The sequence below is a fragment of the Labrus bergylta genome, chromosome 19, assembly GCF_963930695.1.
Source record: "Labrus bergylta chromosome 19, fLabBer1.1, whole genome shotgun sequence".
NCBI classification, from domain to species: domain Eukaryota; kingdom Metazoa; phylum Chordata; class Actinopteri; order Labriformes; family Labridae; genus Labrus; species Labrus bergylta.
Window position 1 is genome coordinate 8,871,114 of NC_089213.1, and position 14,112 is coordinate 8,885,225.

Here is a 14,112-nt window from a genome sequence, read left to right on the forward strand (position 1 = left end):
CCTTTGATATTAAAGGAGTAGTTCAACATTTGTAAAATTGACACCATTCTCAAGTGAAGTACAGAACTGGAGCCAGGAAACCATTAGCCTAGCTTAGCGTAAAGACTGCGAGAGGGAAAGGGAAAAACGCAAACCTGGTTCCACGTTGATTTCAAAATAGCAACACCTGTTAAATTTGCAATTTCCGATGTATCCTTTTTGTTCAAAACAAGCAAAGTAAAGACCAGGTTGCTTCATGTCACATGCTGGAATAATTTATTGATGACTCACTGAGGGGTGCAGTGACACCCACAGTGAGGTGTGAATTTGTTAAGAAGGAAAAATAAACCCTGTGCTGTTCAACAGCATAGTGCGGGATTCTGCACAGAAGAGGGGAGTTATGATGTATTGTTGTCAGAAAAAAAATGTCCTCAGCAAACACCCCTTAAAGTCACAAGTCTGTTTTTACATTTCTGTATGTCTGTACACATCAAAGAAACAAAATGCACTGCGTTATCAGCATGCTTAGGAGTGTTTTGGACATTTAAAAAGTACAACGGACAGAATCAGATACCTCCTTTTAGCCTCAATGCTAGCTTGGTTAACATTGAAAGCAGATCTTACATTTTCCAAAGTGTTGAACTATGCCTTTAGTGGTTTTTTATATTATTATTATTTAGAATGAAATCAAACTAATCCACTAATAATGCTCCTGTTCAAGGTTACAAATGCAGATGTAAGGCCTGCATGACAGTGCATAGCACAAAACCATTCAGCCCCTGATCCCCATGGCCACATCTCACAGCTTTATTGAATAAATGTTATTTATTTTAGATATTATGTATAAGGTGTTTGCCTTTCATTTGGTGTGTTTTATTGATTGGTTAAAAAAAATAAATAGATGTCAAATGAACATGGTTTGGACTCAATGATTTTTAACTGGGATTTGGCGCCCTCTTCAGACAAATTGAAGGATGATAAGCATGACCTACATTGCCTTGTTAAACGCAATGATGGGGAAATATGGGTTAAGGGGTTGATATGAATCAAGTCAAGCCCACTACACCAGCTTTTATCTGAAACAAGATAGTATAGATACGTGATGATACAATCAGGTTCAAAATGCAACAAAAAAAGACAGAAAAACAACAATTAAACAGTTTATATCAGCTGGAGGTTTAAGATAAGTCACAGCTTTTGACAAATTTAAATGTCTGCTGTAGCTTTAGAGGAATAGAGAAAATAATTCATGTTTGGATACGAAAAAATAGATTTTCTTTTGTTGTCATTTATATGAACTTTACTTTATTTGACCTCATTATCTTATCTGAGAATTTAGATATTCCAACCTAAAAGCAACAAACACAAACACTCTGCTTAGAATGACACTTATGCTATATATACAGCATCAAAGCAGAGTTAAGTTTTGAATAATATATGTTTTTTTCTGCCCATAAAATCCTGAAAAATTAAAACATTCAAATTGAATTAAAAAAAAATCCTGATATTCTTATCTGCAATTGTCCTGAGTCTTTACCATGAATTGAGAAAGGCGTACGTGAAACCGTATTAACAGAAAAACTTGTAAATTAAAAACATCTGTCAATCCACCAACAACAAAAAAATACATAAAAAAAAAAAAATGTCTCAGTGTTCGTTGATTTTCCAATCTTACTTGAACGTAACACTATTTGTTAGACGCGATAGCAACCAATAAGAGCTCACTGATGATTGATAGTCCCGCCCACTTTTACCCATCATTCTTTGCGACCATTTAATTGACGCACAAAAATGAGCTAAATGTCGTTAATAGTCGATTAAAAGCTACATATTTCAATCAGTAGTTGTTGGTAAAGATGCATATTAAAGGTCGAACTTCAAACGAACTGAAACACTGAGGCAGTTTTAGGTTTTCCAACCTCTGAGTGAGGGACATGTTGGTACTGCTTATGTAGTGGGACGTTCAAAGAGTTCGTTAAAAAGGGCTTCTGCCATGCCTGGCACTGGGAGGGTGGGGAAATCCACTCCTCCAGCGGAATCGCCATCAAGAGATTTCGGAAGCATAATTTTTAACACAGGGGCTGCCAGTGGTCGCTCACCCTGGCGCCCCGCACCTACAATGTACAAAGAAAATTAACCTATTATAAACATAAATGCAAAGCAGTGCTACCTGCATTCATCATTCTCTGCAGAATTCGTAATTTTAATGCATGCATTTCTGTGCTTCACGTACTCAAACCTGGATGTCAGACTGCGTGAACGTATATGAAGCTATAATGCCAAGACAACTGTACAATTAAACTGTACAATCCTCTTTCCACTTCACGTTTTTAAGATGTCTATTTATATCTACCATGTCAACAGTTCGGATACAAACACTGTCGGAAGAACAAGATGTTCTCGATAAAGCACAACATCAACAGAAAGTGTGACTGGGTTTCTCCCCAGTCTTGCACACAAACGCATTGAAAGCCAAAACAAGTTTCAGATGAATTTTGTCAGGGTTTTTAAAACAAGAGCGGTGATAATAGTGCGAGCGCTGTTCAGCAGGAAGTCAAGCCATATCAGCGAAGTACGCATGCGCCACAGCCCTGCACAATCTAGGGCTGCGTTTCTCCTCATAAAACGGTAAGGGCTATCTTTCATTTCAACATGTGTTTTTCAACATACTTGTCCGTGAAAAACGCAGCCGCTCTTACGACATTAACGATAGCTTTAGACGGGGGTTTCGGGGGGTAAATAGCGGAGAGAGAGGAGGAGGGTGGGGAGGGGAGGGAGCTCGGCCAGCCAGGCTCGCAGAGAATGGAGGGGCAACGCCGTCGCCGCCGCGCCGTTGTTTGCTGTACGTGCCGCCGCACAGGGAGACGTCATTTTGAGGGGGAGCGGAGAGTTAAAATGCAGAGTTACGAAGGGACGTACGGTTCAGAGACAAGCGGGCACGTAACCGTCACGGTGAAAATGCAAAGCTTTAACCGTCTCGGTCGGTATAGTTCACAATATTGTCCACTTTCCCCGCACATCATGTAACGCCCTTGCGTGAGCCGTAATGGCTACCGCCGACTCTAGTGTGAGTGGCTGTGTGGATCTCAGCAGAGAAAAGCAGTCAGTTATCCACTGCGACCGTAATATCACATCTAACTTGGGCATCTTGCGCTCTTTTTTTTTATTTTATCGGCTACAACTGAGGCAACTACGTGAGAGTTACGGTGCATTACAATCCTCCTGTCAGTTTTCATCCTCTTGGATCGTTTTCTGTATGCTGGGGGGGAAAATCTCACTCACGTCATCTCTGGCTCTAAATTACAATATTAATCTAAAGTTGGACGGGTTATGGTAGTTCACTATTAATTATGATTGATTTTTAAATTTTATTCTTATACACCATGACACGTAAAAACTAATTTCCGTTTTTTTTTTTTTTTTTTTTTTTAAATGAACTTTGTAACTATTATTAACTCCATACTTTCAATTAACAGATTGTTATATTCAGGCTCATTTCTGTACGGAGGCCGATAAGGGCCAAGCAGGAGAAATGATTATGGAGAGGTGGAATATTTTTTTTATTTCATTGTACACTTCAAGAAAAGAAAAGAAGAAAAGAAAAGTCAAAATGTGTATAAAAAAAGTGGAAATGTAAATATAAAATTGAAATACAATTTGGGGATTGAAGTCAAAATTTCACAGTCATATTTTCTCTAAAATCTCGACATTAGACCTTTTTTTTTTTTTGTTGATATTTTGACTTCATTCTCAACATTGTATTTTTTTGTATCTTTTTTTTTTAGACATTCAAAATGTATAAATATAAATTGTATTTCAAATTTATTCCCAACATTTCAACTTTTCTTCTTGACACTTCGACTTTATTCCCAACATTTTGACTTTTCCCCCGAATATTTCTAACATATTCTTGACATTTTTACTTTTTTTCCTGAAAAAAAACCTTAATAATTAGCAAACATTAGCAACTTTTGTGACTTTTTATTAACAGACTTAACTGTGTTAGCTTTTAGCTAACCAGTGTTTGTAGCTTTTAGCTAACCAGCTTAATGGTAGAAAAAACACGCTCAACTCCCTTTCAACGTAAAACAACTGAGTGCTGAAGTAAAACAATTAGGACAGCACTCCAAAATTGTACTTAACCTATTTTGGACGAGTATAAATTAGTCCCACCTGTGTATATACAAATAAATTACCTTTTACACGCTGAAGAAGAGTGACTGCTCGAAACGTCCTAGTTGCAATTAAAATACAATATTGGAGTTTTGTTTTTCTTAGCTAGTTAGCGAGCTCTACTTATGCTAGGCGATGAATGCTGGGTTTTGATTGGATTGGAAACATTGTTTTTTTTACTCAAGTAACAAAAAAATAGTGTAAATAATGACCTAAATAAATTGAAAGAGTATGTCATTTTCAAGAACGTAAATTAGTAGAGGAGTATTTTGTTACATTTTGAATTTCTCAAAGGCCTGAGACCAAGATAAAATATATACAATTATATGTGATTGAAAGAAAATTGTAATTTTTATTATTTGGATGGGTTTTTGGAGGGGGTCTAGGTTTCTGAAGCAGTGTGGGAAGTAAATTAAAAACAGTACTACATTCATGATCTTTAATACAGAACTGTCTCCTTTTTGTGACCTATCTTAATACACTCAACATTACATGAGATTCAAATAATTATGTCTGCTTATGTAGAGCTTTTACAGGATATTCTTTGAATGTATTTTTTCCTTTTCAGATGAACAAACTGGATAGCTGTTATATGAAAGCAGCCCCCCTCTGCATTCTGCTCTGAGTGTGATGGCGACCAATGAAGAGGTCACGATTTCGATGGCCGAGGTGGTGATGATGAAGGCTGACAGTGAAGAAGACCCGAATAAGACTCAGGTCATCCTCCAGCTCCAGCCAATCACCACTGGGTATGTATTTAATCCAGGTGTTCCTTTAATGAGACTTTGCAAGGATCGAGACTAAAACTACAGGCCTGTCTAAATGCAGGGAGGAAGAGAGGTAAAAAAGAAATGTACGATCATAAAGAAGAGTAAACTTTGTTCTCTTTTCAGAGATGAATCTGCTGAAACAGACGCCGCTGTCATGGCCGTTGAAGCACATCCCGGTACGAGATTGTCAGATGATGTTTTGACAACTTGGAAAGAATTAGTGATGCATACTGTATATTTAGCAGATTACGACATTACAACATTTTCCTTGTGTGTTTCTCTTTCTTCTTCTTAGAACCAACTGAGGGAGAGGACGTGGAGATTGGCTGTCCGATAACGTGCGGTGACTGCAAAGCTGTGTTGCTAGTGAAGAAGTTTGTGTGCCCGGGAATCAATGTGAAATGTGTGAAGGTTGGTATTCAGGATTGTTTTGAATTGTACAGTGTGGCTAAATGACAACTGCTGCAGGGTTTTAGTGTTTGTCCAAAAAAAAGCAATTGTATTTTGAGTGAAAATGAGTGACAAGAGACATAAACACTGATACTAAAAATACCCTAACCCGTATATGGAAGAAAACTGTTACATTCGCTTGTTACAAAAGATTGCTATACATAGCTGAATGGCAACTAGGTCATTCAATAGTCCGTCCCTCTGCAGGAAATAAACATGCACTATTCTGATGTCCCACATGCAACCACTTATTTATTTCTTCTTACTTTTAACTTTTAAATTTCAGCGCACCTGCACGCTTTTGCACGCTCTCTCTCTCTCTCTCTCTCTCGCTCTCTCGTGCACGCAGCAATTTTAGGACTAAAGAAAAAATTTAATAAAAACAGGTCGGAAATATACTTGGAAATGTGTGGGAAACAGTGGTTTATGTTATTGATTACAGACATAATAACATGTATCAACAGTCACTTACACATTATCCAATAGTTTATGGAAAGATGTATGTACAGTTCTACTTCACATCATAACTCTTAACTGTATAATTTAGTATCATGTTTTTGTAACAGCTATCACTGTGCAGATATGATGGTACGAACATTTATGCTGCTATGACACAGATGTATGAAGGCCAGCATTTTATCTTAATTGTGCTCGTGTTTTGTCAGTGTGCAGTGTGGTTATTTACCTGATATCCTCCTCCTCCTCCTTTAGTACGAGGACCAGCTGATTAGCCCGAAGCAGTTTGTCCACATTTCTGGAAAAGCCACTCTGAAGGACTGGAAGAGAGCCATCAGGATGGGCGGAGTCATGCTAAGGTAAGGAGATGTTTTTGTCAGTGAGCCGAAAGCTATATTTCAGTATTCTGTTTGACTGCACTACAGGACAGTTTAATTACAGTCTGCCTGAAAGCTTTTGCATTTTATTCAAACGGTCTCTGACACAGTGAGTGATTCATGCATCCTGAATAAACTTCCAAACTGATGGCAAATTGAAATATTGTAATATGTAATATGTAAAGGAGACGATGATGATGCCTCTTAACTTTTCATTGAAGGTCCTATCTCTTTAAATGATGACATTTCTGAAGTGCTTTCATTTATCTTAATTGCTCAAACAAAAAATTGCCAGAACTCCAGTCAAATTATAAAAACAATCTCAGCGTTTTTAAAGGGAGTCCTCCTCAATCCTCTCCATTGCCTGCTCCACTTTCTAGAAAATGTGTGCTCAAACAGGTTGTTTGGAGATTGTCCCTTCATGACATCACAAAGGGCAGTAACCCCTCCCGCAGATGGTGACACTCCCACAGCTAGGTGTTTGTTCTGCCCTTTGAGTCTACCTTCTCACCTTAAGCAATAAGGTATGAATCAAGAAAGCCAGAGCCACCCAAGCACTTCCAGAGAGGGGGCGTGGTCAGACACAGCTCATTTACATTTAAAGCTACAGACACAGAAACAGCCTGCTCAGAGCAGGGCTGAAATAGAGGGGTTTATAGACATGATCAAATACAGGATCAGAGTGGATTTAGAACAAGAAACTTCACAGACATGTTCTGGGGAGCTCTGAGACTTATTTAAACTTGTTGAAGAGGAGGAGAATATTTGACCTTTAACTAACAGTTTGATACATTTTTGTTTTGTCTTCCAGAAAAATGATGGATTCGGGTCAGCTGGACTTCTACCAGCACAGCACACTGTGCACCAACACGTGTCGCAGCACAAAGTTTGACCTTCTGATCAACAACACACGCTTCCCTCCTGATGGCTCGGGACTGACCACTCCGACGTCCTCTCAAAGTAAGTACATGGCTAGAAGGTGTGATTAAAAAAAAAAAAAAAAATTATATGTGTGCTTATATTTTGCCTATGTCTAGAGACTTAATGAAAATGTCCAAACTTCATGACTATATTAACATTCAAAAAGGATACAATGGCAAATATTTAAAGCTATATGCACACAAAATAGGAAAAATAACCTGACCTCCAAAATACATTTGGACTGCTGGCTCCTCAAATCCCAGACACTGGAAAAGCATAATGCGTGTTCTCTCATGTATATTACAGCTCAAGTGGTTCTGGGTAATGGCGGGGCCATGGGGGAGGACAGAGCCGATGTTCTGAGCGGGAAGGTGGACTGGAGCTTGAGCTCACTGGAGTCTGCAGACAAGAAGGAATCTAACGAGATCTCAGGTTCAAAGAGAGCACACAGATCATTCATTTCACACTAATGATGACCCAGAGCACACCAGTGACTGAGACCTGTCTGTGTTGTCCCGTCCACAGAGGACACGCTGAACTTCTGGAAGGGCATTGCTGACGTGGGTTTGCTCGGTGAAGTGGTCACGAACATCAGCACAGAGCTGCAGGAGCTGTTGAACGGCGTGCAGCAGCGCAAAGAGCCAGCTGCTTTACAGGAAACCGGTGCGGTAACAACCCTAATGTGACTCGGCACACGCTTAAAGATCGGGGATGTGATTTTTCCAGATTCATTCCTGAATTCAGACCTGAAAAGTTAAACCCATGAGACTTAAATTAGCCATGAAAGTGTTTCCACACATTGACTATAGTGGGCTATATTTTCAATTGCCTTTGCTGTTTTTTTTTTTTTCTTGTCCTCATACAATCAACATCTTTGCTAAATAGTCTTGCTCTCTACTGCTCGAGTTCGAGTTGTGAGTAGCGTCTGAATGCTAATGGAGAAACAAAAGGAAAGAAGGAACAAATTCAGCTTTTAAAACGGCGACTGTTGGTTCCATAACAGTAGCCGAATACTGTATGAATACTAAATGATTGTTTGTTTACAACTAGCTGAATTTTTTCCTCCTTTCCAACTGACCTTGTGACCCTTTGATTGATTGCCGCACTGATCACAGATTCCTGTCTGGTAGAGGTGGCAGTGCTCAGTAACCTGGCCCAGGTGTTCGGCCTACTCGACTCGGTGAAGAAGATGCTGGAGAGGAGGAGGCAGCAGACGGATCCCTGTCAGGAGCAGATCCTCAGCATACTCAGCCGTGAGTACAGAAGACTAACAAGCTTTTACACTTCAGGAACGTCCACACTGACACACACAGCGGAATCGCCCTTTTTATATATCTAATTTTTTTGGGCCTTTTTGCCTTTTATTTGATAGGATAGCTGAAGAGAGAGGAAATGTTGGGAGGAGAGAGTTGGGGGTGACATGCAGCAAAGGGCTGAGGTCTGATTCGAACCCACAGCCGCTGCAACAACGACTATAGCCTCTATATATGGGGTGCACGACATAACCACTATCGTCACTTCTTGTTGGATATCTTTGATTGAAGTTTTTTAATATAGACTTACTAATCTTCATTATCGTTCACTATTTAGCCAATTCCAAGTGTTGCTCACGGAGATGTGAATGCCTGGGGTGTTTTGATGAAATGCAATAAAATAGAAAATCAGGCACTGTGTCCACCTAGCGTTTTTCCCGGGCAGAAAAGCGCTGGCTGTGCATGAAGCGTCGGAAAAGAAGATGCTGGGCTCTGCGGTTTTTCTCACTCTCTCCTCTTTGAAAACAATTTAACAAAGATGCTGGCGCTCAGAAAATAAACGCTAGGTGGACGTGGTCAATTTTTTGAAAACGTTCTTTTTACATGGCATGCATTTCAGCAACACAGCTTGAAAATCTGACTCTAGGCCTTCACGAGTGGATTGAGTTATACTCTGGTTTTATTGATTAGCAGTCACTGATCAAGGGTTATTTACAGATACAGATTAAGAATGCGATGAAACAAAGTGAAAGGCTTACAATGCAGACAGATTTAGAGCCTTTACTGGTTTTAAAGGAACTTTTGTCGCTAAAAATTGACAATATTTCTACATATTTTGGAATCTAAAATACTACACTCCCAGTAAATTGCGGAACAGGCGGTAATGGCTGCAATTAAAGCTGAAGCTGATGTTACCTATCAAGAGTGTAACTTTTAAAATGCTTTTTTTTTTGCCGTTAACAGACTTAGATTTTTATTCAAAGTGTCTAGGATAATTATCATGGACCGTGTGAGGCCGGTAATGGCCCCTGTCACTCTGCGGTCCGGTCGTCTTGGAGTCGGGTTGTTTGGGAATGCAGCCCAAAGTGGGTGGTAAACTCTAAATCTAAGGCTAAATACCAGTATATTTAGAATGGGGCCATTATTGTCCAGGAAGTACAAAAATAAACCTTTTAGTAAATGAGAAAGATGTCCTTTTTTAAAAACTTAAAACTGTACTTTTATCTTACTGAACACAGGAGTTGCTCATCTACCTCGTTTAGTAAGTTTCTTTGTGATAGACAAATATTGCTGTTGATCTTAGCTAGTCCTTCTACAAACACCAAAGTCACACAACAATTTCAACAATCTAACCAGACGGGCAGCAACAGTCCAGCAGCTCCTTTGTAAAGTGTATGTTACCAGAGTCTGCTAGCTTTGAAGAGAGTTATTTCTCAGTTTCAGGTTCAATAAAAACAAGTTACTTGTGTACAAAAGTTCATGCTGTAGGTTTCCTTTCTGTTACGTTGTCAAACAGCCTGACCGGGGGAAAAAACAAGCCCTTATAGTTAGTGTGTTTGTACGGCACATTTCCATGCAGGAATAATACAGCCCAGGTTAAAAAGAAAAAAAATCCCTTCTAATATCTGAACGCCTAAATGTGATTATGCCCGTTTAAGTGTTTAAGAAGTAAATAAGATGAGATGCTCAGGGAAGACAGCATGTTTTATTTAGTCATTGTTGGTCACGTTTCTGGATTTGACTTGACATCTGCTGGCCTGAGCACAATTATGACTGATGTTGAAAAACTGATATCAAAGATGCACCTTAGGACATGCACATTTATTTTTTAAAGGTACAAGCTACAAAATAAAGGTGATAATATTAATCAGTTGTTGATCTACTTAGCCCTCCCTCTCAGTACTGTGTTGTGTGCTTTGTGCAGACCTGGAGGTGCAGCTGGAAGAGCAGAGGAAGCAGCAGCATGTGCAAGCTCTCCTGTCCTGTCCTCAGCCGGCCAAAAACAAAACTCCCACCAAGCGTCAGACCAAGCGACCTCGTCTCCAGAGGCCCGCCTCCACAACCACCCTCCTGACCTCTCCCATCAGCCAGCAGGCCACCCTGCAGCCACAGCAGTTCACCGTTCTCTCCCCCATCTCTCTGTCCTCTGTGGGTCAGCCGTTCACCATGGCCGGCCTGCCCATCGCCTCCCTGGCTCAGTCCTCTAACACAGTCACCCTGCTCCCCGCAGGCTCGCAGCTCTTCACCCGCTACATGGTGGCCGGGGACGGAAAGACGGACACTATCACCTTGCATCCATCCTCTGGCCTCACGCTGGTGGGCACCACCCCAATGCAGGACTCCAGCCAGCTGGGCACTATGGTGAGCCCCTTAGAGTTAGTGCACCTGAGCCAGCAGGCTGGGGGGGCAGAGATGGTGCCCATAGAAGGCCAAGTGGTGGACAGCACCATGCTGGTACAGCAGGAGGTGATGCAGGGCGAGGTGGAGGCTGGCCAGGAGCACACGGTCATTGAGATTAACCCAGCCCCGATGGAGCAGGCAGTGGGAGTGATGGAGCTGCAGCTAAGCGGGGAGTCAGGAGGGGATGGAACCACCATGATGGTCCCGAGCGGGATGGAGGTGACGATGGCAGCAGGGGTGGAGGAGACACAGTGCCAAATGCAGGAGGCGCAGACTGAAGGGGTTCAGGGGCTGCAGCTGGATGCCAGTGGACAGTTGTCAGGTGTACAGATCGTGGTCATAGAAGAAAATACTCAGGAAGAAAACAAGGTCAAATGAGCTGTGACTCCTGTTTTACCCTGCAGAGCAGGAGTGGACTCATCCAGCTCTTGCAGACTCATGAAACTGTAAATATATAAAATCTCCAAATCCACAACTCGCCTTGGCCTCCACCAAGCACTAGGGTAGCCATTTTTTTTCTATTTTGGTGTGCGTGTGCACAAGCATCTCTTAACTCCTCGACGATTTCAATTGAAACAAAGCATCAAAACAAAGTATATACTGTATGCTTGTGTTAGATTAGTATTTAAATGATAATTCTTGTTATTACAACTCAGGTCAAAGGTTTCTTATCTTGCATTATTTACAATTGTTACATGGTGGTCACCAAGTTTACTGCTGAGATATGAGAATGTTTTTCTAAGTAGAAGTCAGACTGGGGAAACAAACAAGTTGTCAGACGAACACATCTTGAATGAAAAACATCGTTCATGAACATCCTCCGCTGTTTGAACTTCCTGCTCGCAGCCAGCTGTACAGAGATGAACATTTTAGTTGGCCTCACTTTAGTTTGAAGCAATGTTTTGGCAAACAAAAGCTTAACATGATTATCAGACTATTTTATGGTAACAGCCTTAAAGGAATGGATTTTGATTTAGCGATAAATATCTCAGCGATAAGTTAGCAAATGTGCCAGATCAAGAAACGTCCACACAACTGGTTGTTGTTTCTCATCAGTGACAGGGTTGGATCTTTATTGTAAGTGTTGGACAATATCACAGGAAGGATCCCCGCTGACATAGAACAGTTTGTTACATTTCTAACCAGTAACAGATGTTGTCCCTCCAACAAAGTCCATCGGCAAAAACAAGTATTTTACAAAACGGGACAATGAAATTTGTGTTTTGATGTCCCCTGCTTCAGTTGTTGCTGTTATTTGGTGATTTTAAGGACATGAACAAACAAACCAAATGAACAGGTAGACCAGCAGCAGCAGATTTTTTTTTTACAGTGGAGTCTGGTGTTTTTGTTTAAGAAGGGATCTATTTTTGTATGTGTCCTTTCTTTAATGTTGCTTCAGACACGATGAATAATAATATGAACTGGTCAGTGGTAAAAATACTCGTATACCACATTTGCTGTGGGCAGTGTTGTATATATAATATTCTACAGCACTAAAAACAACAATAGGAACCCCTGGTACAGCCCCATGCTCGTCCGATCATCTGGTCTTTGCTCAGTCTGACTTCAGTAAAGAGCTGCCCCCCTGATCTCAGAAACCCCCCCCCCAGTCATCCAAATCTGCAGAAACATGGCCAAATGTACACTATCGCCTGAGTTGTAATAACCTGGAGTTATCCTAAAGCCTCTATGAACAACAGTAGGACTAGAGAACAAACTGTAAAGTCAACATGCAGGGCTGTGAGGGTTCAGCAGCCGGCCGTACGTCTCAGCTCTCCGCTGCTGATCAGACTCTTTACCAGGAACAGTGTTTGTGTCACTTGAGGCTAGGATTATTGCACTGTCTGTCTGTTGTGTCGTAGCATCGCATTTACGCTGTATTGGTTTTGCACTGTGTTGTCCTGTTTGGACTACAGGAAGATGTTTGCAAAGATGCCTATTCACTCAACTTTTCTTTTCCAATTCATTCGCGCCGTTGGGTGTGCAGAGTGTTTTCATTTCTGTGTAAAGCTAAAAAGGAAACAGACTGATCTCTTCTCACTGGAAACGCATCGCTTATGCACTTATTTTCTCAGTGGTTTCTTACTGCCTGATTCCCTCAACATTTCTTTTCTATTTTGTGGCGGTATGTTGCTTTATTTCAGTATGATAGGTCGTGTGAGCTACTGGGCTGATTGTTTAAGTCAAAACATGAAACAAAATCTATAAATGCTAAACTTGGACTGCTTGTATTTTACACGTGTAAAAAGGTGTCATATTTATTAGTTCCCAAACCCTCTCTTTCAGGTGCAAACATGGATTAATTTATGCTACTTCACACCAACAAAGACCCGTTCAAGGCTTGTGCATTTTTAAGTCATTTAATTTAACAGATGAAAGTATTTGCATACTGACTTTGTAATGTGTTTTAATATCAGATTAAAACTGAAAAAAAGTGTTTTTGTCATGACATTGTTTCACCACCAGAGTGCGCTGCATGCTCGCTCCACTACGGAGATGAGGGGTCTGCAGCTGCATGAGGAGATGGAGGAAATAGTCTGCTGCTGTTGTAATCTCTGACTTCTCTATGTGTCAGGCTTATTGCAGTATGTGGTGTAATCTGCACCGTCATGGGCTGTCCTTGATGGGCAGGCCTCTCTGGAGGCTGAGCCGTGCTGACAGGGCACCAGGGCTCGCTGGTTATTACATTTCTCTCTTCTTGTAGGCTCTAATATTCCCAGACAGGCTGCATGTGGGGGGAAAAAACATTCAGATTTGGGTTATACAAGCACAAAAAAAGCAGAAATATACTCAAACAAGAGGGGCTGAAATGGAGACCCGTGTGTAGGTGTGGAGTATAAAAGGGAAACATCCCTATATCGGGCGCTGATTGTGAAGCCGCTGGGGGCCGGGCGAGGGCTAAGAGGTGGAGAAACTGAACCACAGGGGTCATTGTGTGGTGAGGGAGGAGAGGATTTGCTGTCAGAGTAAATTACAGGAAGGTTTCATACACTGTAGATTGAGTTTCCTAACATGTTTTGAGCGCAAGACAAAGAAAACAGGAGCAGCAGAAGCATCAGTTACATGTCGGACATGTCCCAATGACTCCTGAGGGGATGAGAGGGTGTTGACAGGAGGGACAGCGCGGCTGACAGTCAGTCAGAATCACCTCAGCTATTGCAGGTTTAGCTGAGAATAGATGCACGAGTGTGACATTTGCTGTCAGTATATCTTAGAGGCATGTTGGTTCCGAGTTCTGTCAGAGAAAAAAACAGGCATATAAACACGTAAGCATGTGTTCGCTTGGACTGCAAATGTACATTTTCTATTACCTTCATTTGGCTTAACAGATAT

At 41.1% G+C, this 14,112-nt stretch overlaps 1 protein-coding gene and 1 non-coding gene across 4 annotated transcripts; both read left to right on the top strand.

Annotated features, from left to right (window-relative positions):
• Positions 1-1,956: 1,956 nt before the first annotated feature.
• LOC114918998 (U11 spliceosomal RNA) lies at positions 1,957-2,090 on the top strand. The gene has a single exon (XR_003807492.1). It is a non-coding gene; the product is annotated as a U11 spliceosomal RNA (small nuclear RNA).
• On the top strand, positions 2,059-11,554 carry gmeb1 (glucocorticoid modulatory element binding protein 1). Of its 3 annotated transcripts, none has more exons than XM_065948257.1 (10): positions 2,059-2,607; positions 4,721-4,901; positions 5,046-5,098; positions 5,218-5,333; positions 6,084-6,187; positions 7,017-7,165; positions 7,433-7,558; positions 7,652-7,789; positions 8,257-8,379; positions 10,304-11,554. In XM_065948257.1, the coding sequence occupies exons 2-10, from the start codon at positions 4,783-4,785 to the stop codon at positions 11,155-11,157; spliced, it is 1,782 nt and encodes a 593-aa protein (XP_065804329.1). In that variant the 5' UTR covers positions 2,059-2,607; positions 4,721-4,782; the 3' UTR covers positions 11,158-11,554. The 3 variants fall into 3 exon arrangements, with proteins under 3 accessions (XP_065804329.1, XP_065804327.1, XP_065804328.1); XM_065948255.1 differs by having other exon boundaries at positions 2,453-2,607; positions 8,242-8,379; XM_065948256.1 differs by lacking the exon at positions 2,059-2,607 and adding an exon at positions 2,784-2,959 and having other exon boundaries at positions 8,242-8,379.
• Positions 11,555-14,112: the final 2,558 nt, after the last annotated feature.

Excerpts from the sequence above, each read along its gene's own strand:
- gmeb1 (XM_065948255.1), top strand. The coding sequence starts at position 4,783 with ATGGCGACCAATGAAGAGGTCACGATTTCGATGGCCGAGGTGGTGATG. Across the intron at positions 7,559-7,651 it reads GGAATCTAACGAGATCTCAG|AGGACACGCTGAACTTCTGG; the intron begins GTTCAAAGAGAG and ends TCCCGTCCACAG. Across the intron at positions 8,380-10,303 it reads GATCCTCAGCATACTCAGCC|ACCTGGAGGTGCAGCTGGAA; the intron begins GTGAGTACAGAA and ends TGCTTTGTGCAG.